At 44.9% G+C, this 25,620-nt stretch overlaps 1 protein-coding gene across 8 annotated transcripts in view; it reads left to right on the top strand.

Moving 5' to 3' along the window:
- PTPRS (protein tyrosine phosphatase receptor type S) overlaps positions 1 to 25,620 on the top strand; it is a 353,020-nt gene that overhangs the window by 143,724 nt on the left and 183,676 nt on the right. For all 8 annotated transcript variants that reach the window (XM_087922613.1, XM_087922619.1, XM_087922620.1 and 5 more), the window contains exons 2-3: positions 6,899 to 7,069; positions 24,103 to 24,248. In XM_087922613.1, coding sequence (XP_087778739.1) covers positions 6,988 to 7,069; positions 24,103 to 24,248 — 228 coding nt within the window. In that variant the 5' untranslated portion in view covers positions 6,899 to 6,987. The remainder of the gene's footprint in view (positions 1 to 6,898; positions 7,070 to 24,102; positions 24,249 to 25,620) is intronic.

The raw sequence follows: 25,620 nt of genomic DNA, 5'->3' as shown, positions 1-25,620 counted from the left end.
GAAGGAAGGGAGGGAGAGAAAGGGAAAAAGAGGGAGGGAGAGAGGAAGGGAGGGAAGAAGAGAAAAGAAAGGGAGGGAGAGAGGAAGAGAGAGAGGAAGAGAGAAAGGGAGGGAGGAAGAGAGAAAGGAAGGGAGAGAGGAAGGGAGGGAAAGGGAGGGAGAGAAGAAGAGAGAAAGGGAGGGAGGAAGAGAGGTAGGGGAGGGAGAAAGAGGGAAGAAGAGAGGAAGGGAGGGAGAAGGGAGGAAGGGAGAGTGGAAAAGGGAGAGTGGGAAAGGAAGGGAGGGAGAGAAAGGGAAAAAGAGGGAGGGAGAGAGGAAGGGAGGGAAGAAGAGAGAAAGGAAGGGAGAGAGGAAGGGAGGGAAAGGGAGGGAGAGAAGAAGAGAGAAAGGAGGGAGGGAAAGGGAGGAAGAGAGATAGGGGAGGGAGAAAGAAGGAAGAAGAGAGGAAGGGAGGGAGAAGGGAGGAAGGGAGAGTGGAAAAGGGAGAGTGGGAAAGGAAGGGAGGGAGAGAAAGGGAAAAGAGGGAGGGAGAGAGGAAGGGAGGGAAGAAGAGAGAAAGGGAGGGAGGGAGAGAAAGGGAAAAGAGGGAGGGAGAGAGGAAGGGAGGGAAGAAGAGAGAAAGGGAGGGAGGGAGAGAAAGGGAAAAAGAGGGAGGGAGAGAGGAAGGGAGGGAAGAAGAGAGAAAGGGAGGGAGGGAGAGAAAGGGAAAAAGAGGGAGGGAGAGAGGAAGGGAGGGAAGAAGAGAGAAAGGAAGGGAGGGAGAGAAAGGGAAAAGACGGAGGAGAGAGGAAGGGAGGGAAGAAGAGAGAAAGGGAGGGAGAGAGGAAGGGAGGGAGGGAAGAAGAGAGAAAGGGAGGGAGAGAGGAAGGGAGGGAGGGAAGAAGAGAGAAAGGGAGGGAGGGAGGGAGAGATTTCACTTCTGTTTGATGCTCTGTGTCTACAGTCTTGGCACATCGCCTGTTTTGATCAAAATTGAACGAAGAAGAGACTGAGAATTGCCAGCCCACAGATGCTCCTTTCTAAAAGCAGACACGTATTTCTTTTTTTTTAATCTTACACCTGAATTGTCGAGAATCTGGTGCATCGAAATGTCATCCATTCTGTTCTCGCCTCCTTTGCCGCCTCTTTCAACTATGACCTGCATGTTGAATCATTTTAGTGGGTGTGTTTGTGGGGGGGTTGAAATTGGCTGAGTTACTGTGGAGCTCCACAAAAATTGGAAAAAAAAAACAACCCCATAGATGCCAGAATTTGGAAGCTCGACTAGATGATCACTTAGGTTCCTCCCGCTGCATTATTTCAGTGCTCCGAGGTTTGATTTGGCTGCGCCTTTTTCAACAGTCTGGCCTGCCCAGTGATGGTTGGTTTGGATTTGACTTGCAGTCGATTTAGTAACCATGTTTACATAAATCCTGCTTAATGCAGGTAGTCCTCAACTTACAACCGTCCGTTTAGTGACTGTTCAAAATTACGACAGGGGAAAATCGTGACTTAGGACCGTTTTGCATACTTACGACCATTGCAGCATCCCGAGGTCACATGATCCCCCTTTGTGACTTTCTGACAAGCAAAGTCCATGGGGAAGCCAGATTCATTTAACGACCGTGTGACTAACTTAACAACTGCAGTGCTTCACTTAACAACTGTGGCAAGAAAGGCTGTAAAATAGGGCAGAACTCACTTAAGAAGTGTGCCGCTTAGTCACAGAAATTTTGGGCTCAGTTGTCATAAGTCGAGGACTACCTATACGGTAAGTAGACCCACGTGTTGCTGAATTTGTGGTAACTGTGCATTATTATTTTTATGCAAAAGAATCGCTTTGCTTGCTCAATTTGTGGCCATTTTTTTGCCAGGCTGCTGGTCAGTGACATTTTATGAAAGTATATTCTTATTTTTCAGCTAATTATATTCAGCTGAGTGAGATTTTCTCTCTCTCTCTCTCTCTCTCTGTCTCTCTCTCTTTCTGTCTCTCTGTCTTTCGTTCTCTTTCTCTTCCTCTCTCTGTCTCTTTCTCTCTCTTCCTCTCTCTCTCTCTCTCTCTCTGTATCTGTCTGTCTCTGTCTCTGTCTCTCTCTCTGTCTCTCTCTCTCTCTTTCTCTGTCTCTCTCTCTCTCTGTATCTGTCTGTCTCTGTCTCTCTCTCTCTGTGTGTCTCTCTCTCTCTCTTTCTCTGTCTCTCTCTCTCTTTCTCTCTTTATCTGTCTCTGTCTCTCTGTCTCTTTCTCTGTCTCTCTCTCTCTTTCTCTGTCTCTCTCTGTCTCTCTGTCTCTCTGTCTCTCTCTCTCTCTCTTTGTCTGTCTCTGTCTGTCCGTCTCTCTCTCTCTCTTTCTCTTGCTTTTGGGCTGTGATGAAGTTGTTCATTTTTCACATCTCCAGTGACTGATTCTGTGAGCGACATCAGGTTGGGATCACCAAATTTAGGGAGGGTCGCATTGCATGATGGATGGTGAGCAAAAACTTTGGAGGATAAATGAGTTCTAAATCCTGAGTAATTGGGTGGACCTAGGATGGCCACTTAGTGAGGGGGGTGTGTCTTGGCAGGATTTGCTAAGTGAGGGAAGACGATGGGGAAACTGAGGCCGAGGGAAGGATTTTGAGCCTCCTTCCGTGGCTGAGCTGAATTCTATCCATCCTTTTATTTATTTTATTTTATTTATTAAATTTCATTTTATTTATGCTATGTTATGTCATTTTATTCTTTTATAGGTAGTCCTCGGCTTACAATTGAGCCCAAAATTATTTTATTTAACTTTTATTAAATTTTATTTTATTTATGTCGTGTTCTTATTTTATAGGTAATCCTTCACTTACAACAGTTCATTTAGTGACTGAATGTCTTACAAAGGCATTGAAAAAAGCAATTGTTAACCATTTTATAACCATTGTAGCCTCCCCATGGTCACATAATAAAAATTCAGGTGCTTGGCAGCTGACTTATATTTATGAGGACTAGCTGTATTTTTATTTAATTTTAATTTTTATCTTATTTTGTTATATTATTATAATATATAACAATATATTGTTATCGTTATTGTTGTTATTATTAATTGAATTTATATTGCCACCTATTCGCCCATGGCGACTCGAGGCAGCTTACAAAATGTCTAAAATATCTAAAATTTATAAAAAAAAACAAAAAATAAATAAAAACTAGTGTGTGTGTGTGTGTGTGTGTGTGTGTGTGTGTGTGTGTGTGTGTGTGGTATTCAGCTTTGTTCGGGTATTTTCCCACGTCATTGCTTTTAAAGTTGTAGCAATGTTTCGGCAGAATCTCATCTGCCATCATCAGGCTTCTGTATTGTGTTCGTCTGTGAGTCAGGCTTTTATAGTGGTTTCAGATTTAATGGTTTAATGGCCAGAATGGTTTCTTCTTCATCCTGATTGGTTGGGAGTCTTGATCTGTGTTTATTGGTCTTGGAGTTTGCTGTGTTCTGCTTGATTGGTGTTTCTAATATCTTCTGTCTGTTTTGTGGCTTTTTTTGTGTCTTGATTGGCTGGCAACATTGTGTTCCTGTATTGGAGGCTTTTAGTGCAGCTTAGCTCTGGGTAAATGGATGGCTATCATTTGTTAGGAAGTCTTACTCGGAGCCAAGCTGCACTAAAAACCTGCAATACAGGAACACAATGTTGCCAGCCAATCAAGACACAAAAAAAGCCACAAAACAAACAGAAGTTATTAGAAACACCAATCAAGCAGAACACAGCAAACTCCAAGACCAATAAACACAGACCAAGACTCCCAACCAATCAGGATGAAGAAAAAACCATTCTGGCACAGCAGTAGGCTAGCCCCAAATTTAAAACTGAAACAACTGTAAAAGTCTGATTCACAGACGAACACAATACAGAAGCCTGATGAGGGCAGATGAGATTCTGCCGAAACGTTGCTACAACTTTAAAAGCACAACTACAATGACGTGGGAAAATACCCGAACAAAGCTGAATACCATACATGTAAGTACCCGCGATAACTTAAGAAAACATATATGTATGTATGTATGTGTATGTATGTGTGTGTGTGTGTGTGTATTATTTTATTATTTTATTTTTAGTCAGCCAGATGTACACATTGGATTTGGTATTTATTTCCACCTCTTGAGTCCTTCCTAAAGACCTGGAATAGGCAGATGTGCATGTTTGAGGGAACTAAAGATCTTGTCGCGGGATGTCAGCTGTTGCGAGCAAAGTTGCCTTTTCCAATTGACTGATGGGGAATTTGTCATTGCCGAAGATGTTCAAAGGATCCACCAGGTGTTTTGACATTTCACCCAAGGCGCCGATCACTCTTGGTCCTATCTTTGCTTTTTTCGGCCACAAATCGTTCCATTTCTCCTTTCAGATCCTTGTATTTTGTCACCTCAGCTAACTGCCCCGTCTACTATCTTTTTATTTTGTTTGAATTTAGGATTTTATTGATTTATTCCATTTTATATCGCTGCCCATTTCACTAAAAGCCAAGTCCCTTTTGTAAATCACATTCTTTTTCGGTGCCGTGGTAACTTCGAATCAATGGTTGTAAGTTCAGGACTACTTGTGCTTTTTTTTTTTGTTTTTTGTTTTAAACTATAAGAATCTGAGGCTCAGAAAAATCTCCTTCAAAGCAGATGCAGCTGGATTAAAACATCTGTTTTTTTTTAATGCCAACCTTTTGCTGACGGGCTTTGGATGCCAGAAAGAAATCCAAGCAATTGATACTGGGGTGGGAAGCCACTTCTCACTACAGATGTCGGAGATGTTCCGTTTATATTTGGAAAAATTGACTCAAGACACTCTGAGCCAGCTGTGCTATTGGAAAAGCTGAATACCGTATGCAAAAATGTCTATATCTATCCATCTGTCTGTCTGTCTGTCTATCTATCTATCTATCTATCTATCTATCTATCTATCTATCTATCTATCTATCAGAATCTCATGTCTATACATGAGAATAGAATAAGGGAAGTTGAAGATCCGAATTGTGCTGATGTCTTATTGCTGAGTTTCATTCGTCTGAAATGGTATAGGGTCTCCTGTTTGGGCAGGGCGAGGTTGGACTAGAAGACCTCTTAAGATCCCTTCCCACTGTTATTCTGTTAACTTTTTCTTATTTGTTTGACGGCTGCTGATTGTACGGTGTGTGGGTTTTTTTTTTTTTGCATCTTTGTTGTTGTTTTTTAACGCCGCGCTTTCACAATTGTCAGCCAGCCAGAGGGAGGGAGAGAGAGGCATGGATCAATGGAGACATTCAACAAAAGAAGTGGTGTTTTGTGTCGTGTTGTGTTGTGTTGAAAAGGGATGGCGATTTGCTGAGGGAAGAGTAAAGAATTAAAATAGCCGTTTCGGAGCTGGGACGGTGAGCTCTTGGGGATGTTTTCTAAGGACTAATCCAGGGGCGGGCTTCCAAAAATGTGAGCGAGGGATTCTCTGAGGGGTCGCTGGGTGGGCGTGGCCTAGTCAGCCTCCTGCACCACGGTCAGGGGAGGGGCGTTTTTGCCCTCCCCGGGCTCCGGAGGCTTTCCTCAGGCCTCCGGGAGGGTAAAAATGGGCTCCCCGGGCTCTGGAGGCTCTCTGGAAGTTGGAAACGGGCCCATTTCCAGCCTTCCCGAGCTTCCAGGAGGCCCGTTTTTCAGCCTCCCTGATCCTCCCTGTGCGCCCTGCATTGACCTGCATCCAAAACAGGCCATGTGGGGACTCCGGGGAGGGGAGGGATGGGTGGGTGGGTAGGGCCAGCCAGGAGTGGGATTTGGGGGCGGGGTCTCCAAACTGCACAGAATCTTAGCTAGGGGCTCTCACAACCCCCCTGCGAACCCCCGGCAGCCCAGCCTTGGACTAATCTTAGCTAAATGCATAGATTGAAGGAGGGATTTTGGGGGTGGGTGGGAGGTGGGGACTTTGCCCCCAAAGCCTGGCCCTCTTTGCTGTCCTCTTTTACCTTCTCTGCTCCTTTTTGACCCCCCCCTCCCCAAACTCAAAAGGGGATCAAAAAAAGGGAGGATGTGTGTCGAAATATGGATCAGGGTGTCTCTGAGCATGTCGTGATCGGTTTCTTCCTTTAACAGCCCAGATTAGATCAAAGGTTGGTGGGGAGGGGTCTTCTGCTCTCTGGCCCCACTATTGGGGGGTGGGTGGGTTGAGAATCTAAGCCATGAGGCAGAGTGTGTGGTGTGGAGATTAGTAGGAAATGTGGTTGAATATGCGGTAGCACCTGGGCTGTTTTGATCTGGGGTGGTGTTGATCTTTTACTGCTGTCCAGAGACGTTGTGAGATGGAGGGAACGGAGGGAGGAAAGAAGGAGGAAAGAAAGATAAAAAGAGAGGGAGGGACAAAAGGAAAGGAGGAAGAAAAGAAAGAGAGAAGGAAGGAGGGAGGAAAGAAAGAAAGAGGCAAGGAGTTAGGAAGGAAGGAAGGAAGAGGAGGACGAATAGATAAAGAGGAAAGGTGAGGCAGGGAAGGAAGGAAGGAGGGAAAGATAAAGTGATAAATAAAGAGGAAAAGAAAGACAAAGAAGGAAAGGGGAGGAAGACAGAAAGGAAGGACAGAGAGAGATAAAAATAAAAGAGAGGGAGGAAAGAAATGAGAGACTGGAGGAAGAAAGGAAGGAGAGAAGGAGGTAGGGATGGAAGAGAAGAAAAGAAAGCAAGGAAGAAAAGGAAGAGGAAGTTGAAAGAAAGATAAAAAAGAGGAAGGATGGAAAGAGAGAAAGAAGAAAGGAGAGAGGGGGGAGGTGAGAAAGGAAGGAAGAGAAAAAGGAAAGAGAGACAGGCGGAAAGAGGAAGAAGGAAGAAGATGGGTGGGTAGGAGGCTCCTGAAGGAATCTGGTTAGGGAAGATACTAGAAAACGTGGATTTTTTCTCTCTCCCTTTTTGCTCCATTCACAAGACCCTCCAACTCACAAACCTTCTCCTTTCTCTCTGCTGCAGGTTCTGACCCGGTTCCAGAGGACCTGTGAGCCCCGGTGAGGTGGGCAGGCAGCCCAGCCGAGGTCAGAGTCCCCTGCCCAGCCCTCAGCATGAATCCCAGTTCTCCGGTGTGTCTGGTCATCCCCATTGCCAGCCTCCTCTCCTGGCTCATGACCGGCTGCGCCACCGAAAGTAAGTCTTGAACATGGCACCCGCTCCCGATTTGGCAAAAACCGGAGCTCACGGGCACGTTTTTCTGGTCTGTCCTCGTCTGGCTGGGCAGCTGGATGCGTTAGCGGGGAAGACACTCTGCACATGTTCAAGGTGCTCTTGTCCTCTGAGAAGAGGATCTGACATAGGCTTCACAAACTCAAAATCCCGCAAACAGTCTTTCGAGAGTGATTTACAATACAGACCTCATCAGGCTTGGAGAGTTGCCAGGCCGATAGCTTCCAAACGCCATGCTGTAGCAGCAATTACTTGGCAAGAAGTCAGGGACAGATCTTCAGCCTAACGAACTGACCTAATTGTCTCCTGCAAAACCCCACTCCCCTTTCGCTCCTTTTTATTCCCTATGGCGGGGGGGGGGGGCATTCACCGTCCTCCTGTGCCTTTACTCCCGAGTCGACCTTTGTTCCTTAGCTGTTCCCTTCTCCTGGCAGCTCTGTGCATGCACACACTGGGAACAGGCTCCACCTGTTCTTCTTCCCTACTGATCTCCGACTCCGAAGGCAGCTGATAACTGTTGGATGGCCCTGGCCCCATCTCTGCCTCCGACGCAGAGCCCTCGTCTGAGCCTTCCCAGACTCCAGGACTGGCCCAGGTTCCTCCCCAACCTCCTCGCGGTTTGAGTCTGCCACCAGCTCCGCTGACCACGGGCGGGCCATACCACAGAGCCTCTTTTTTTAATGTAAATTTTTATTTTTAATATAATAATTCCATCTTCGGTTGAACAATGCGTCATCCAGGTACAAATATCTTTGTAGAATAATAATCAAATTTTACAGTGTTGTTCGTTACCTTAGTATGAATTCTACCACCTTAAAATAATAATATTCAACATACTAGTCAGAATATCGGCCTCTCTCTCTTACCTGTTTTCTTTATTTTGTTTCCCTGTTTCTAACTTCCATTTTTATTAATTAGCCATCGATAAAATAAAACCCATGTCATGACAGTATTCAGTTTGCTCTTTCTCCTTTAATGGCAAGCGTTAAAAGTCTATTCATTTCTGCACACTCTCATATTTTCCGAATCCCATTCTCATCTGTGGGGTGTCTCTTCACTCTTCCAGTTTTGTGCAAATACAATTTTAGCGGCAGTTATACAGGGGTGAGCTTCAGCCGGTTCGTGCTGGTTCGGGCAAATTGGATGTTAATTTTACGGTCGGTTCAATGAACCGGGAGTTCCGCCAACCGGCTGGCCCCGCCCCATCCTGCCCTCATGGCCCGTTTTGCATCCCAGATAAGTGCAGGAGGCGTGCGGAGCCCAGGGAGGTGGAAAATGAGCCCCCCAGAGAGCGAAAACAAGCCTATTTCAGGCCTCCAGAGAGCCTCTGTAGCCCAGGGAGGTGGAAAACCGGCCCTGCACAGCCCATTTTCGCTCCCAGGACGTTGCAGGCCACGCCCACCATGGCCACGCCCACCCAGCAATTTGGCGGAGAACCAGTTGCTAAATTATTTGAAGCCCGCCGCTGGGCAGCTAATAAATAAATAATTAAATGTGCATTTCCCTGACTAGATTTTTCGGATAAAATCCCCATATCCTGGCTTTAAATCAATATGCTGCTTTTTTAATCATTTTTTTTTCCATCCACGTATGTATTTTAGGATAAGAGCCCCTTGAACATGTGCAGAGTGTGTGGGAGAAACGGAAAAGAAGAAGCTGATTGGTTTAGGGCTGAGGGGACGGGTAAGGGGCGGTCCAGTGTGGCTTCAAACGGCAAGATTAGAACCCAGGATTAGGAAAGTAAAGTGGAACAGGACATGTTAGGAGGCTCTTTCGGCTGCAGAATAATGGAGATTGTTTCTAAAAGGAAGAACTACAGGTAGATCTCGACTTACAACAGTTCGTTTAATGACCATTCCAAGTTACAAAGGCACTGGGAAAAGTGATTTATTATCTTAGTTAGTTATGATGGATGTGATCTGAGTAACTTACTGGAAAAGCTTTCCTAAGGCCAGTAAGGAAAATGCATATTTAGTTATTCATGCATTAACTGGTGCTAAAATTGTATCTGAACAAAATTGGAAGAGTGAAGAGATACCTACGGATGAGAATGTGATTAGGAAAATATTAGAATGTGCGGAAATGAATAGAGTAACGCTGGCAATGAAGGAGAAAGAGCAAACCGAATATTACATGATATGGAATCTATTTTACCAATGGTTAAATAATAAAAATGGAAGTTAGAAACAGGGAAACAAAACACAGAAGATATGGTCAAAGAGATAAGTAAATATTACGATGACTAGTAAGCTGAATATTATTCTGTTAATATTGTAGAATTAATACGTGGAATATTATTATGTTAAAAGATTGCAGAATCAATATTAATTTAACGAAGGATGTTGTGATTTTTGATTATTGTTTAACAAAGGTATTTGTACCCAGGCAACACACTGTTCAACTGAAGATGGAATGATTATATTAAAAAGAAAAAAAATACTAATAAAAAAGGGAAGAAAAGAAAAGCTTTGCGAAGGGCCAGCATATCAAACTTTTAATGAAATAACTTGTTTTCATTCCGATTACATACAAACTCATGCAATTCATTTGCAAAGCTGGTTAAAAGACAGAGTTTCCCCACCTGTGGCAGTTTCCAGGCGTGTGGACTTCAACTCCCAGAATTCCCCAGGCTTACGACCCTTGGTCATGCGATTAAAAGTCAGAGCCTTGGTAACCGACTCGTATTTATGACGGTTGCTGCATCCTGGGGGTCATGTGATCCTCTTTTGTGACAGGAAAAGTCAGTGGGGAAGCCAGATTTATTGAACAACCATGTGACTAACTTCCCAATTGCAGTGATTCATTTAACAACTTGGGCAAGAAAGGTCATAAAACGGGGTTAAATTCACTTAACGGATGTCTTGCTTAGCGATAGAAATGTTGGGCTGAATTTTGGTCGTAAGTCGAAGTCTAGTACATATAAAAATTGGGTTGGATTACAGATTCCCCCTGTTTTAATTGTTCCACCTGTTAACTTGCTGTGAAACGAAGGAAGGAAGGAAGGAAGGAAGGAAGGAAGGAAGGAAGGAAGGAAGGAAGGAAGGAAGGAAGGAAGGAAGATGGAAGACAAAAGAGGAAGGAAGGAAGGAAGATGGAAGACAAAAGAGGAAGGAAGGAAGGAAGGAAGGAAGGAAGACAAGAGTGAGAAAAGAAAAAAGGGAGGGAGGAAAGAAGGAAGGAAAACATGGAGGAAGGAAAAATAGGAAGAAAAAAGGGACGGAAGTGGGAAAGAAAGAAGGAAGGAAAAAAGATGGAAGACAAAAAGGAAGGGAGGAAGGAGGAAAAGAGGGAGGAACAATAAAAGGGAGGGAGGGAGGGAGGAAAGAAGGAAGGAAAATATGGAGGAAGAAAAAATAGGAAGAAAAAAGGGACAGAAAGAAGGGAGGGAAGAAAAAAGGAAGGAAAAGGAAGATGGAAGACAAGGAAGGAAGAAAGGAAGGAGGAAGAGAGGGAGGAACAATAAAAGGGAGGGAGGGAGAAAGAAGGAAGGAAAACATAAAGGAAAAAATAGGAAGGAAAAAAGGATGGAAGTGGGAAAGAAGGAAGGAAGGAAGCTTACCTGGATACAGGGCTGTACCTTTTACTACAAAGTCAACAAATGATATTTTTTCCAGGCTCCTAAATCATAGAAGGAGTATAAAAGTTAATGCCTTGAAACTTCATCCGATGGCGTTTAAAGTGGAATTTATCTCTTAAGTCCTTCCATTCTGCACCCTCAATCCCGAACAAGGAGTTTACTGAGGTTGCTTATTGCACGGGTATCTCAAAATATTATGTGGTTAAGGCTTAAAATGGATTTCCCCCCACTCCACTAGCAGCTCAAACGTGTTAGTTCGTGCCAGAAATTCTGCGCACGACTTAAATGCAGCTCCTTTATTAAATGTAAAGCCTCCCTCGGTTCCTGATGGCTACCAGAAATGATCTACGCAGCTTTCAGAACAAAAAAAAAAAACCCTTTTTTTCTGGGAATTTTCTTTTCTTAGCAGATTTCCTCTAGGAACTGTTTTAATTGTTGTCTGCTGCCCGGGCTTATTTTTCTGTGAGTTGGGTGGCCGCATAAATTTGGTAAACAAATAAATAGTTCATCGCTGGGTGGCCTCCCATCCCAGTTGGATCGAACCAGCTCTAGAACCCTGCCTAGGGTTGGGAGGGCACCTTGGAGGTCTTGTAGTCCAACCCTCTGCTCAGGCTGGAAACCCTATACATTTCAGAGAAATGGTTATCCAATCCCTTCTTAAAAAACTTCCAGTGTTGGAGCATTTAAAACTTCTGGAGGCAGGTAGTTCCACTGGTTAATTGTTCTCACTGTCAGGAAATTCCCCCTTAGTTCTAAGTTGCTTCTCTCCTTGATTAGTTTCCATCCATCCATTTTTACATCATGGCGACCAAAACTGAATGCAAATATTCCAAGTGTGGCCTTACCAAGGCCTTCTAAAATGGTATTAACACTTCAGGTGATCTTGATTCTCTTCCTCTGTTGATGCAGAACTAGAACTGTGTTGGCTTTTTTGGCAGCTGCAGCACACGGCTGGCTCATATTGAAGTGATTGTCCCCTAGGACTCCAAGGTCCCTCTCACAGGTACTATTGTTGAGCCAGGTACCACCTATTTTATACCCGTGCCTTTGGTTTTTCCTGCCTAAATGTAGAACCTTGGAGGTCTTCTAGTCCAACCCCCTGCCCAAGCAGAAGACTTATAACATTTCGGACAAATGCTATTGATTCGTCTTCTACCAAGTTGGTCTTGTTTCTTGGCGACCACATAACAGCTCGTAGATTTTCCCCATGACAGAATTATTCAACCATGACGATGTTAAAGACCCATCCCAGAAATTCCTCCGCCACCAATTTACTAAAGAAACTTCTGCAGCCGTTAGTTTGCAGTTGGCTTAAAAGAGACGGAAGAAAAATAAACAGCAGAAGTCCAAGTTTCTTGACTTTGGCGAGAAACAGTTACTCCCTACACATCACCACTTTCTTGGCCAAAGAACTCAGAGTAACAGAGTTGGAAGGGACCTTGGAGGTCTTCTAGTCTAACCCCTTGCTCAAGCAGTAGACCTTACATCCAATCTCTTCTTGAAAACCTCCAGTGATGGACCAGCCACAACTTCTGAAGGCAAGTGGGTTCCACTGATTAATTGCTTGTAAGGGAAGAAGGAAGGAAGGAAGGAAGGAAGGAAGGAAGGAAGGAAGGAAGGAAGGAAGGAAGGAAGGAAGGAAGGAAAGCATTTATTTCCAAGCATACATCTATGCAAATATAAATATGAATATGAATTTTGGAGACAATTCTGGAACCCTCTCCCCAATAGCCTCAAAAGCAAAAATGCAGTGGGGCAGGGAGGAAGAGAAGGAGACAGAAAGAGACACGTGAGCTGCTGTTGGAATAATTTATTTTCCTTTGAAGTTGGAAAGGAAACCTCAGTTGCCAGAGGGCGTGATTTCTACGAGTTTGGAAACAGGTTAGCTGAGGATGGTTGTTGGCTGTTAAGGATTGTTATTATTGCGCTTTCTGTCTGATTAATGGAAGCCCCATTTAGTTTCTACCCAGCCCACTATTTCTATAAAATCTCCTTTTCTTTCTTAAAAGTCCCTTAGTTGGAAAACTAGGGAAAATAAACCTTTTTTTTTTTTCTTAATTTTCTAGAAGGACACCCTTAGCCAGAGATAGAGCCAACCCTATTCAAACTCGGTTTCAAATGTAGAATCGGCCACCCGCTGAGCTTGCTGGGAATTGTAGTTCAAAGGAGGGGAAACATCTCCTGGGCTGGGAGGGTTATTAAGAAATCACTTGCTATATCTATGTATTGATTTAAATCCACTTTCATTTGTTGTGGAGGATGCTTGAGAAACTCTTAAGGTTAACAGAGGTTTTGCCTTCTGGCCATGTTTCTCCCAAAATAAGACCCTGTCTTATATATTTTTTTACCACCAAAAAAGGCACCAGGTCTTATTTTCGGGGGATGTCCTCCACTGACTAACCTCACTTGCGCACATCACCCCCAGCCTCCTTTTCGCTGTCAAGAGGCCTTCAGGAACTTCTTCTGCAGCCAGCAAGCCTTTCTTGAAGGCCTCTGCAGCCGATAACAGGCCTCCGGATCGATCCAGAGTTTCCTTGTTATCAGCTCCAGCGGCCTTCAGGAAAACCTTGCCGGCTGCAGAAGAAACGGACCGGCAAGGCAGGGGTCAGGGTGTGCCAGGCCTGGCTACAACTGTCCAAAGGTAAGTAGTAGGGCAGCTCCACCAGCCCCACCCTACCTAGATTTTTTTCCCCATCCACTCTGGAGTGGGTGGGATCTTATTTAGGGCTTATTTTGGGGGGTAGGGCTTATATTGGGCTCACAGGTAAAAATCAAGCTAGGACTTACTTTCAGGGTAGGTTGTATTTTCGGGGAACCATGGTAGATTATAATTGAAGAGGCATAGCCCAAGAGGAAATGGGATGAGGAGGGAAGAAGAAGGGGGAAAAAAGTAACACAGGAATATGTTTTTAGAGGTAATAGAGAGAGTTCTAGTTCCTTTCTGACATTTGATTTGTATTTATTCTGTAATGATAAATTTAATTTGCTTAGGGTATTTAATCTGTAAGGGTAACATTCAACAAATTCCTGGCGATCAGAGGGCCTTATTGTGTCAATTATTTTTCCTGCATTAAAATAATATTTTTTTGATGGTAAATCAGATCAGAGTACTGGCCAGCATGTTTGTGTGTGTGTGTGTGTGTGTGAGAGAGAGAGAGAGAGAGAGAGCTAGAGAGAGAGAGAGAGAGAGAGAAGAAAAGATGAAAAGAAAAGAAAAAGGAGATAACGATTTTTTTTTCTTCAAATATGCAAAAGTAAAGGATATTGGTGTTCTCTGACTCCAGAGAACAGGACTGGAAAAAAAAAAAAAAACCACAGGTAGCCCTCTACTTACGATCACAATTGGGACACAAGGTGGTTGTTATATGAGTCATGCCCAGTTATATACCTTTTTTGCCAAAACACTGCAGTTTTTAAGTTGCTAAGTGGCTTCCCTATTGACTCTGCTCGTCAGAAGGCTGCAAAGGGGGATCAACGTGACCCCGGGATACTTCAACCGTCATAAATACAAGTCAGTTGAGCCAAGCACCCCAGTTTTGATCACGTGACCGCTGCAACGGTCGTAAATACAGAAAAACGGTCCACGGTCCCTTTTTTTTTCCCCCTCACTGCCGTTGTAACTTTGAACTGTCACTAAGTGAATGGTTATAAATCGAGGATCTCCTCCTGTACGTTGCCAGTTGCCAAGCCCCAGCCATTTTTTCATCATGGGAGCGAGGATGCTGAAATGGTCGTAAGTGTAAGGACCCGTGCTCGGTCGTCGTTTTAGTGCCGTTGTCATTTCAAACAATGACAAAGGTCGTAAGTCGAGGAGGATCTGCAGGCCGACGGCAAAGAAAAGAGATTTTTGGCTTTTGTGAACTAATTGGGGATAGAGGGAAATCTGCCTTTTTTTTATTTTTTTTTCGTCCAACTGTTCGTCGGGAAAAGGTGCTAAGAGCCACCTCCGCGTTTTCTGGCGACCTGAATTTAACACGACTCTCCTCCTACGAGGAGGTGATGGTGTAGGAATCTAAACGCAGGCGAGAACGCGGAGGAGGGAAGGGAAAAATTCCAGAAAGTGAGATTTTTTTTAGGCCTGAAGATCGGAAGTGGGAGCCAGGTCAACCTTAACGAGCGTTTTTTGCCCCCGAAAAGCCTTGAAATAACGGCTGGCAATCACTCTCATGGTCAAGGAGGGATAATTTGGATCTCTTTGAGGGAAGGTAAATCGAAAGGAGTCTAAACTTGGCAACTTTAAGACTTGTGGACTTCAACTCCCAGAATCCCTCAGCCAGCAAAGCTGGCTGAGGGATTCTGGGAGTTGAAGTCCACAAGTCTTAAAGTTGCCAAGTTTGGAGATCCCTAGAGTAAGGAATATGGACCCAGTGATTGAAGGGGTGGGGGTTTAAAAGTGTCTGGAAACCTGGCTTTTGGCCCAGGGGAAGGTGTGGAGGGGCCTCTGAGGGGATTTGCAAACCTTGGCAAAAATGGCTTCTCTGCAGTCACCCTGCTCTCCTTCGAGTTCCTTCTTTTTTATGGGTTTTTGCAGTTATACATCAGAGTCACAGGCCAAGTTTTAATGGCTGGTTAGCTAGGGAGGGAGGGAGGAAAAGGGAGAAGGGAGGGCAGGCGGGAAGGAAAAGAGACAGGAAAGAAGGGAAAAGTGGGAGAAGGGAAGGAAGGAAGAAGAAGGAAGGAAAAGAGGGAAACAGGAAGGAAGGGAAAAGTGGGAGAAAGGAAGGAAGGAAGGAAAAAAGGAAAAAAGGGAAACAGGAAGGAAGGGAAAAGTGGGGAGAAGGAAGGAAGGAAGGAAGGAAAAGAGGGAAACAGGAAGGAAGGGAAAAGTGAGGGAAGGAAGGAAGGAAAAGAGGGAAACAGGAAGGAAGAGGAAAGGGGAGAAGGAAGGAAGGGGAAAGGAGAAGGGAAGGCAGGAAGGCAAAATGAAGGAAGGAAGGAAGGAGGAAGGAAGGAAGGAAAAAAGGGAAACAGGGAAACAGGAAGGAAGGGAAAAGTGGGAGAAGGGAAGGAAGGAAGGAAGGAAGGAAAAGAGGGAAACAGGAAGGAAGGGAAAAGTGGGAGAAGGGAAGGAAGGAAAAAGGAAGGAAGGAAGGAAGGAAGGAAAAGAGGGAAACAAGAAGGAAGGGAAAAGTGAGGGAAGGAAGGAAGGAAAAGAGGGAAACAGGAAGGAAGAGGAAAGTGGGAGAAGGAAGGAAGGGGGAAAGGAGAAGGGAAGGCAGGAAGGCAAAATGAAGGAAGGAAGGAAAACGGGAAAGAAGGCAAAAGTGGGAGAAGGGAAGGAAGGAAAAAGGAGAAGGGAAGGAAGGAAGGAAGGAAGGGAAAAGAGGGGGAAGGGAGGAAGAGGAAAAAGGGAAGAAGGGAGGAAGGAAAAAGGAGAAGGGAAGACAGGAAGGAAAAAAGGAGGAAGGAAGAAGAGGCAAACAGGAAGGGGAAAGGGGGAAGGAAGAGGAAAAAAAGGAGAAGGGAAGGTAGGAAGGAAACAGTGGAAGGAAAGAAGGGAGAAGAGGGAGAAGAGAAAGAAGGAAGAGAAGAAGAGAGGGAGGGTGGGAATGGAGGAGTGAGAGAGAGAAGAGAAGAGGGAGCAAATCCTTCTCAAGATTCCTTCCACACACACAAATGCTGTTTTCTGAAAGCAACAAAGACAGAGCCAGACTGAAGATGGAGAGAGAGAGGGCCCTTGGGAACATAAAATAAAAATAAAAGCCGCTTCTGTTTGGCCAGCTAAGACCTCGCCAAGCAAGGAGGGAAGGCCAGGCGCATCTCGGGCTGCTTCGCGAGCGAACGGAGCGGTTCTCTGTCCTTCCTCTCCCCTCCAACCGCTCTGTGCACAGGAGAACCGGACAATGCGCGGTGCCGAATCCCGTCTCTCCCGCCTGCGAAACAGCGCTGGCGGGCACGACAAACAATTTATTCTTTCAAGCAGGGGCGCTTGGGCAGCTGGGTGCCCTTCTGTCGCCTCCAGGAGCTAAAAGCGAATGAAAAATCTCCCAGACAATGAAAGGCCTGTTTGGAGGGGCTCTGAATAGCACGAAGGCTTGTGGCCATTTTCAAAGGGAACGGGAAATAAATTGGCCTATTCTTCCCACCGCCAACGTCCCTCGGCCTCTGAGGCGGGGCGGGGGACAGGGGGGGGAAACCAGCCTCCCAAAGGGTTGGAAGGCTGCCCTTTTGGGCCCGGGTTAAGGCAGGCCAGGAGGGGAGGCGAGAGGCTCGCGGGGTCCAGAAGAAACAACGGGAGGGGTTTGGGGGCCCACGAGGATCGGTGGGACCTGGATTTTATGCCTCGGAGCACACACAATGAGGACTAGAAACGCTGTTCTTCGGGCTGAACCCAGTCTTGGGACATTACCTACAACCAAATTGCTTAGCCCCAGAAATTTGGGTCCTTTCCCCCCTTCATTTTACTAACTTCCTTCCATCCTTCTTCCTTCCTTCTATTTCTTTCCTTTTCTTCCTTCCATACTGCTTCTTCCCTATTTCTCCTTCTTTCCTTCCTTCCTTCCATTCTCTCTTCCTTCCTCCTCCCTCCCTCCTTCTCTATTTCCTTCCTTCCGCCCTCCCTCTCTCTTTCTCCCTTCTTTCCTTCCTTCCTCCTTCTGTATTTCCTCCCTCCCTCCCCCTCTTTCTCCCTTCTTTCCTTCCTTCCTTTCTCCTTCTCTTCCTTCCTCCCTTCCCTACTTCTCCTTTCTCTTTCTCCCTTCCTCCCTCCCTCTTTCTCCCTTCCTTCCTTTCTTCTCTATTTCCTCCCTCCCTCTCTTTCTCCCTTCTTTCCTTCCGTCCTTTCCTCCTTCCTTCCTCCTCCCTCTATTTCCTCCCTCCCTCCCCCTCTTTCTTCCTTCTTTCCTTCCTTCTTTTCTCCTTCTCTTCCTTCCTCCCTTCCCTACTTCTCCTTTCTCTTTCTCCCTTCCTCCTCCCTCCCTCCTTCTCTATTTCCTCCCTCCCTCTTTCTCCCTTCCTTCCTTTCTTTCTCCTTCTCTATTCCCTCCCTCCCTCTCTTTCTTCCTTCTTTCCTTCCGTCCTTTCTCCTTTTCCTTCCTTCCTTCCTCCCTCCCTCTATTTCCTCCCTCCCTTCCTCTTTCTCCCTTCCTTCCTTCCTTCCTTCCTTTCTTCCTTCCTTCCTTCCCTTCTCTATTTCCTTCCTCCCTCCCTCCCTCCTCCCTTCCTTCTCGTTTTCCTTCTTCCCTCCCTCCCCTACTCCTTCCTTCCTTCCTTCCTCACCACCTCCTCCTTTCTTCCTTTCCTTTCCCCTCTGCTCCTCTCTTAAAGTTGCTGTGGTTAAGAAACACTCATTTAGGCAACACACCAGAGCTGTTATTCCAATTACAGGCAGTCCTCGACTTAAAACAGTTCGGTTTACAACCACCCTGCAGAAAGCACAGCTGCACAGCACAGTCCTTTCAGCAGCCCCAAGAAGGCTCCACACTCATTTGCACCACTCAGGTGACCCTGGGGACACAGATAAACCTCCAAGTGGACTCGGTGCCCCTCCAAAAGGATGCAAATGACCAGCTGTGTCTGCAAGGAATATAAACCCTTCCATTCCCCACCATCCTGTCAGAGCTGAAGAAGCTTCCTGGATGAGAAGCGAGATGTCTTCAAAGAAAAACCAGTTGCCTCCTGAAAAAGCACCTTCGGGGCAGCCATGACCTGGAGGACTGAGAATCTCCATTGATTTGAGGATTAGTATTGGGTTGGATCTGGTGCAACTCTAGGGAATTGCTGAGGAATACCAATTCAGGCTTGGAAGCCTTAATAAAGACCCCCTTGGGTGTGTGCATGATTGTGGCAGCACACTTTGTGACATACAATCTGGTCCCAACTGTGGTCATAACTTGAGGACTGTCTAGCTACTCAGCAAGTTATTGATCTACCAGTAGGGCTGGTTCCAAAAATCAAGATTAGACTTGTTACTCTTTCTGCAGATGCCATTGGTGTGTGTGTGCGTTTGTGTTTGTGTTTGTTGGGGACAATTGGATTCCTTCCAGGAGCGCGTGGGAGGAATCTCTGCCCTTTTGTCTCCTGAAATGGGTCCCCAGGATCTAATTTCCCTGGTCAGTAGCTCCAGTGATTTAATTCCAAACTTCTAGTAATAGCATATTCTCACTCATGATCTCAGAATACAATATTTTCCTGGAGGCCAACTCAGTGAATGGTGCTTCAGCCATAGAGATCCCTGAGAAACCATAGAGATGTGGCTTGTGGATGCCAGCTCAGAATCATAGAGTTGGAAGGGACTGTGGAGGTCTTCTAGTCCAACCCCATCCTTCACATGGATGTCCTTTCGGCTTCCCAGCTGGTCCTACTGATCCTAAATGCTCCAACACTGGAAGTTTTTAAGGAGAGATTGGACAACCATTTGTCTGGAATGGTAGAGGGTTTCCTGTCTGAGCAGGGGGTTAGACTAGAAGACCTCCAAGGTACCTCCCAACTTTGTTATTCTGTTCTATTCTGTTCCTTACTCCTTATTCCATTCTGTTCCCTATTATTCTATTCTATATTCTATTCCGTTCTAGTCCATATTCCCTATTATTCTATTCTATTTTTATTCTAATCTATTTTTCTATTCTATCCTTATTCCATTCCATTCCCTATTATTCTATTCTATTTCTTATTCTATCCTTATTTTCTATTCTATTTTTTATTGTACCCTTATTTTCTATTCTATTCTATCATTCTCTATTCTATTCTATTTTTTATTCTATCCTTATTTTCTATTCTGTTCCGTTCTATTCTATTTTTTATTCTATTCTATCCTTATTCCATTCCATTCTGTTCCCTATTCCCTATTATTCTATTGCAGAGGTCTCCAAACTTGGCAACTTTAAGACTTCTGGACTTCAACTCCCAGAATTCTGGGAGCTGAAGTCCACAAGTCTTAAAATTGCCAAGTTTGGGGACTTCTATTCTATTCTCTATTATTCTATTCTATTATTCTATTTCTTATTTCTTATTCTATTCTATCCTTACTTTCTATTCCTTTCTATCTTGATTCCATTCTATTCCCTATTCTATTCTATTTATTCTTATACCTTCTATTCTATCCTATTCTATTTTTTATTCTATTCTATTCTTTGTCAGTTGCCTTTCGGAGAAGCACCTTCGGGACGTGTCAAAACTTTGCATTCAGTGTCACGTGGCAGCCATGTTAAATTTGGGGGGAAGGCCAGAACATGCTTGGGGTGGTGGTGCCAGAAGGGGTCATTAAAAACGGGTGGGGGAACTCATCCGGCCAGCTTTCTAGATGCACTTCCAGTCCTTCCCCCACTCCCCAAATGATATAAGAAGAAACTGAGGCCGTTTGACTCCTTTAAGTAATATCCAGAAGGGCAATTTTAAATGGCTTTCTGGAGATCTTGCAACCAGAGGGAGAAAAATGGCATCTTTGTGGTTTTTTATTTATTTATTTTTAAAACTAAAATACCATGGTTTCTGGGCTGGGGGGCTGGAGAAGGAGACAGAAACTCTGAAGCAAAAGGCAGCTGGAGGAGATTATGAATAAATACATTGAAAGGAGTCGAGACCAGCAACGGTCTTGATGGATGCAGGTAAATTTTATATATAGAGATATAGAGATAGAGATAGAGATAGATATAGAGATAGATAGATAGATAGATAGATAGATAGATAGATAGATAGATAGATAGATAGATAGATAGATAGATAGATAGAGATAGAGATGATAGAGATGATATAGATATAGATATAAATATTCTGATTTATTCAGTACAGAGTTTAAAGTAGAAAGAAAGGGAAAATATGTGCTTCAGCTTAAATACAGGTAGTCCTCAACTCACAGCCACAATTGAGCCCAGAATTTATGTTGCTAAGTGAGAAATGTGTTAAGTGAGTCTTGCTCCAATTGATGACTTTTCTTGCCACTGTTGTTAACTGAATCACTGCAGTTGTTTAAGTGAGTAACACGGTTGTTGAGTGAATCTGGCTTCCCCATTGACTTGGCTTGTCAGATACAGTCGCAAAAGGGGATCGCATGACCCCGGGACGCTGCAACCGTCCATCATACATGTGAATCAATTGTCAAGCATCCAAATGTAAGTCACGTGGCCCAGGGGCTGCTGCAACGGTCGTAAGTGTAAACAACGGTCATAAATCACTTTTTCCGGGGTCATGACTTTGAACATTCGCTAAGCGAACTGTCGTAAGTGGAGGATGATCTGTACTGGTAAAATTCATTCTAATTGGGGGAGGGCTTGGTTGGTTTTGACACCCCCACATCAGCTTGTCCACTGGGAGAGGGGAGTCCAAAAAAGGTCATGAGAATGGTCATGAATGCAAAACTTCGACGGATTTGAGAAGATGGAAAATGGTCATCAGTCCCTTGTTTCATTACTGTTATAATTTCGAATGGTCATTAAACGAACTGTTGTAAGACGGGGTGTCAACTCATTAAAAATATTTCTCTGGTCTTTTCGAGTTGCCAACAGAAAGGGAGAGGGGAAATATCATAATTGCAAAATCGAAACTGCATTCCATAAATGTTTTCAAAGATAGTTTCCAAGCAACCGAATTTTCTGCTGTGCAAAATTCTAACGGGAGAGCATGATTGATGACTCTTGGCTATGGAGGTATCCCATTGGAGAATTATGAATTATGATACACCCAGGGGGTTGGGGGAAAACCAGGGTCAAGGGTGACAAGGAATGATGTGTCTCAGTCGGCTGCACCCAGGCAGTGCCGGACACATTAACTCCCAATAAATCTTCTTTAAGCTTTGAAAATCTGGCTAGAGACTCGTGATTTAAATGGGGGTGATCACCGGAGCCCTGACACGGGGATTATTTCTACCCAGATGAAAATCCTGACAGTTGCAAAGTGGGCCATCACAACGGCCAACCCTGAAACAGTCAAAACAACGTTGGATAAACGTATAACAAAGGTGGAATTAACCGAAGCAATTAAGAGAAGTGGCCTGGATGGGCTACCAGCAGAACTATTCAAAAACTTCCAAAATGATCTAAGTACTTCAATGTTGGATGTATTTAATAAACTGTTATCAGAAGCAAAAGTACCAAATTCGTGAACAGAGGCATATATTACTCTCATACCAAAAGAAGACTCAGATTTGCAGCAGATAAAAAAAAAACTACAGACCGATTTTGCTATTGAATGCTGATTATAAAATGTCTGCTTCAATAATTGTGAAAAGATTAAGAAGATTTCCAAATCGATTTATCCATTCAGATCAAAATGTGTTTTTTTAACCTAAGAGACCAATTAAAGAGAATAGGAAATTAATTTTTAACACATTAGAATATTACGAAGCACGCACAGAAAGCATTTGATAATGTGAACTGACAATTCATGTCAACACAATTAAAAGACATGGACTTTTGGGAGAGATTTATTAACATGGTGAAGGTGATATAAACAGTGGCCAACCCAATTTTACAATTTTTTTTTCTGTGTTAAATGAATCACTCTGGTCATTAAGTGAATCTGTGGTTCTTCAGATCTGAAGTCCGCACATCTTAAGTTAGTTTGAGAAACAGTGAGCTGACTTATCGCTCTGGGCATACAATTGGCTGACGTCATCCCATTTTCTTCCATTCTCGAATGGGAAACAGAGTCTTATCTACTAACCTGCATGAGTTCTGGAGTCCCAAAGGTGCTTTTTTTAAAGAGACAACTGGACTTTCTGGTTTTTCTTTGAAGAGGTTTTGCTTCTCATCCAAGAAGCTTCTTCAGCTCTGACTGGATATGAGGAGCGGAAGGATTTATACTCCTTGCAGACAGCTGGTCATCTGCATCCTCTTAGAAGGTCATTGAGGCCACTTGGAGGTTTATCTGTTCCCCATTCAGCTTTCTCGAAGCTGGTAATTGTACAGATTGAGCTTCTCTTGCCTTCTTCTCTCCCTTTCTCTCTCTTCTCCTCCTCAGGTCGTGTGCTTTTCCAGTTTTTTCTTTCAAAACATTTCGCTTCTCATCCAAGAAGCTTCTTTAGTTCTGACTGGATGACAACTGGTCATTTGCATCCTTTTGGAGGGACATTGAGACCACTTGGAGGTTTGTCTGTGTCCTCAGGGTCACCAGAGTAGTGCAAATGGTTCCTGTAGTTTGCAGTTGTTGTTTTTTTCTGGAAATCCATTCCCTCGCACCATTTGAAGGGTGTTCATCCCAAATTGCATAGCTAAACATCAGGTGACCCTGAGGACACAGATAAATCTCCAAGTAGCCTCAATGACCCTCCAAAAGGATGCAAATGACCAGCTATCTGCAAGGAGCATAAATCCTTCCATTCCCCACCATCCAGTCAGAGCTGAAGAAGTTTCTTGGATGAGAAGAGAAACGTCTTCAAAGAAAAACCTGAAACGGCAAATGACCTGAGAACACAGATAAACTTCCAAGTGGCCTCTAAAACAAGGGTCTTCAAACTTGGCAACTTGAAGACTTGTAGACTTCAACACCCAGAATTCCTGAGCTAACATGACTGGAGGAGGAATTCTGGGAGTTGAAGTCCACAAGTCTTCCAAGTTGCCAAGTTTGAAGACCCCCTGCTCTAAAAGGATGCAAACGACCAGCTGTCTGCAAGGAGCATAAATCCTTCCGTTCCTCACCATCCAGTCAGAGCGGAAGAAGCTTCTGGGATGAGAAGCGAAATGTCTTTGAAGAAAAACAAGAAAGTCCAGTTGCCTCTTGAAAAAAAAAGCCACCTTTGGGATAACCATGACTTGGATGTCTGAGAATATCTACAGATGAGTTCTGGAGAAAGATTTGGACCATCTGCGGCTCGGCGTATCGTGATGGAAGCTCTTAAGCACGCAATGTAAACAGTTCTATTCTGGCAAGCTATGATGTGGGGGAAAGTGTGATTAAGGCGTGCTGGCTGTTATTATAGGTTGCGGTTTCTAATCTAACATTCACATTTATTTTTAGAAGATTTATTAAGCCTTAGCTGAGCCGCGTTTTGCTTCAAAAAGCGGGAGGTCAGCTGAGGCACCTTGGAGCAGCCATGAGATCTTGGCGGATTTCCTTAAGAAACCAAAGCAAGTTCCCAAAGGGATGTTTTGTTTTTTTTGTTTCTCAAAAGGCAACTGGACTTTCTTGGGATTTATTTTTTTTCCTTGAAAACATTTTGATCCTCATCCGAGAAGCTTCTTCAGTTCTGGCTGAATGGTGGAAGATGGAAGGATTGATACTCTTTGCCGACAGCTGGTCATTTGCATCCTTTTTAAAGAGTCGTTGAGGCCACTTGGAGGTTTCTCTGTCTCCTCAGGATCACCTGAATCGGAGTGCAAGCGGGCGTAGAGCCTTCTTGGTACTGCTGAAAGGACTACATCACCCCAATAAATTGATGATAAATAAAATGATCGGGAGGCGGAAGTCTGCTAAAACAATCCCTCAACTTATCTAACGTCTGTGTTGTTTCTATTTCTCCCCTGTCTCCCCTCCCCGCTGGCCACAGGTCCCCCACAGTTTATCAAGCACCCCATGGACCAGATCGGGGTGTCGGGAGGAGTGGCGTCCTTCGTGTGCCAAGCGACGGGAGACCCCAAACCCCGCGTCACCTGGAACAAGAAGGGAAAGAAAGTGAACTCACAGCGGTTTGAGGTAAGATAACAGAATGATCGGGTTGGTAGGGGTCTTAGAGGTCTTCTAGCCAGGGGTGGGATTCAGATTTTTTAACAACCAGTTCTGTGAGCGTGGCTTATTTCGTGGGCATGGCTTGGTGGTCATGTGACCGGGTGGACGTGGCTTGGTGGTCATGTTATTGACTGGGCATGGCCAACTCAATATCATTCACATCGAGGCACGCATTTCCTTGCCTGGCCTCTCATGACTGTGGGGATGCTGCAACAGTCGTAAGTGTGAAAAAGGGTCATAAGTCACTTTTTTCAGTGCCATTGTAACTTGGAATGGTCACTCCACACAAGCAAAGGACCAGCAAAGGAGGAGGAAAAATCTCCAGAGAAGTTCCTGAGACAGGAAGTCTAGTCCTGCCAAGAATGTAATAAGGGTTAAGGGAGAGGCAGTTTCTGTAAGCAACACCAGAATGTTTCCTTCCTGCCTTCTTTACAGGATTAGGCCAGTAACTTCTTCTAACAACCGGTTCTCCGAACTGTTAACAACCGGTTCTAGCGAATAGGTGCGAACTGGTAGAATCCCACCCCTGCTTCTAGCCCAACCCCCTGCTCAAAACAGGAGAACCTATACCTATGATGGTGGACCTATGGCACGTGTTCCACCGGTGACACGCAGAGCCCTCTTTGCGGGCATCTGAGCCGTTGTCCCAGCTCAGGTCCAACACGCATGCGTGCAACCCTCCCGCCAGCCACCTAATTTTCAGGTGTCCTGCCTCATATGCGCGGGGGGCGGAGAGCACGGGGGTGCAGGGCAGGCTCCCTGTGTCCCGTTTTGGGCCTAGTAGGCCTCCATGCAGCCTCCTGGGAGCAAAAACGGGCCACGGGGGGATGCATCTCCCAGCACCTGTTTTTGCTCCCAGGAGGCTTCAGGCTGGCCTACTAGGCCCAAAACAGGGCAGGGGGTGTCACGTGCCCATGTGCAGGATGGCAAGGCGAGTGGGAGGGGGTCATGCGTGCATGGCATTATGGATGCAGGCACGCAGGCGCTTTCGGCACACGACGACAAAAAGGTTAGCCATCACTGTCCTATACCATTACAGATAAATGGTGGTCCAATCTCTTCTTAAAAACCTCCGGCAATGGAGAACCCACCACTTCTGGTGGCAAGTCGTTCCACGGGTTAATTGTCCTCATCTGTCCCTCTCCCCCCCCCCCCAAAAAGCCGTAGGGAGATCCTGGAAGAATTCCAAAAGAGAAAGAAAAAAAAAGAGATCAGAGAATCTAGTCCCTTTTCACAGCCGGCCGCGGATTCTGGTTCCGCGGACTTTTAGTTTTACCAATACCGGTTTTCATAAAATAAAATCCCTGTCTCACCAAACCCACTGTCACGAAGTTGGGTG

This window comes from Pseudonaja textilis, chromosome 1 (assembly GCF_049901715.1).
Source record: "Pseudonaja textilis isolate UNSWEBS1 chromosome 1, rPseTex1.2, whole genome shotgun sequence".
NCBI classification, from domain to species: domain Eukaryota; kingdom Metazoa; phylum Chordata; class Lepidosauria; order Squamata; family Elapidae; genus Pseudonaja; species Pseudonaja textilis.
Note: the sequence above shows the minus strand (reverse complement) of the source record. Positions and strands in the feature narration are given on the sequence as shown.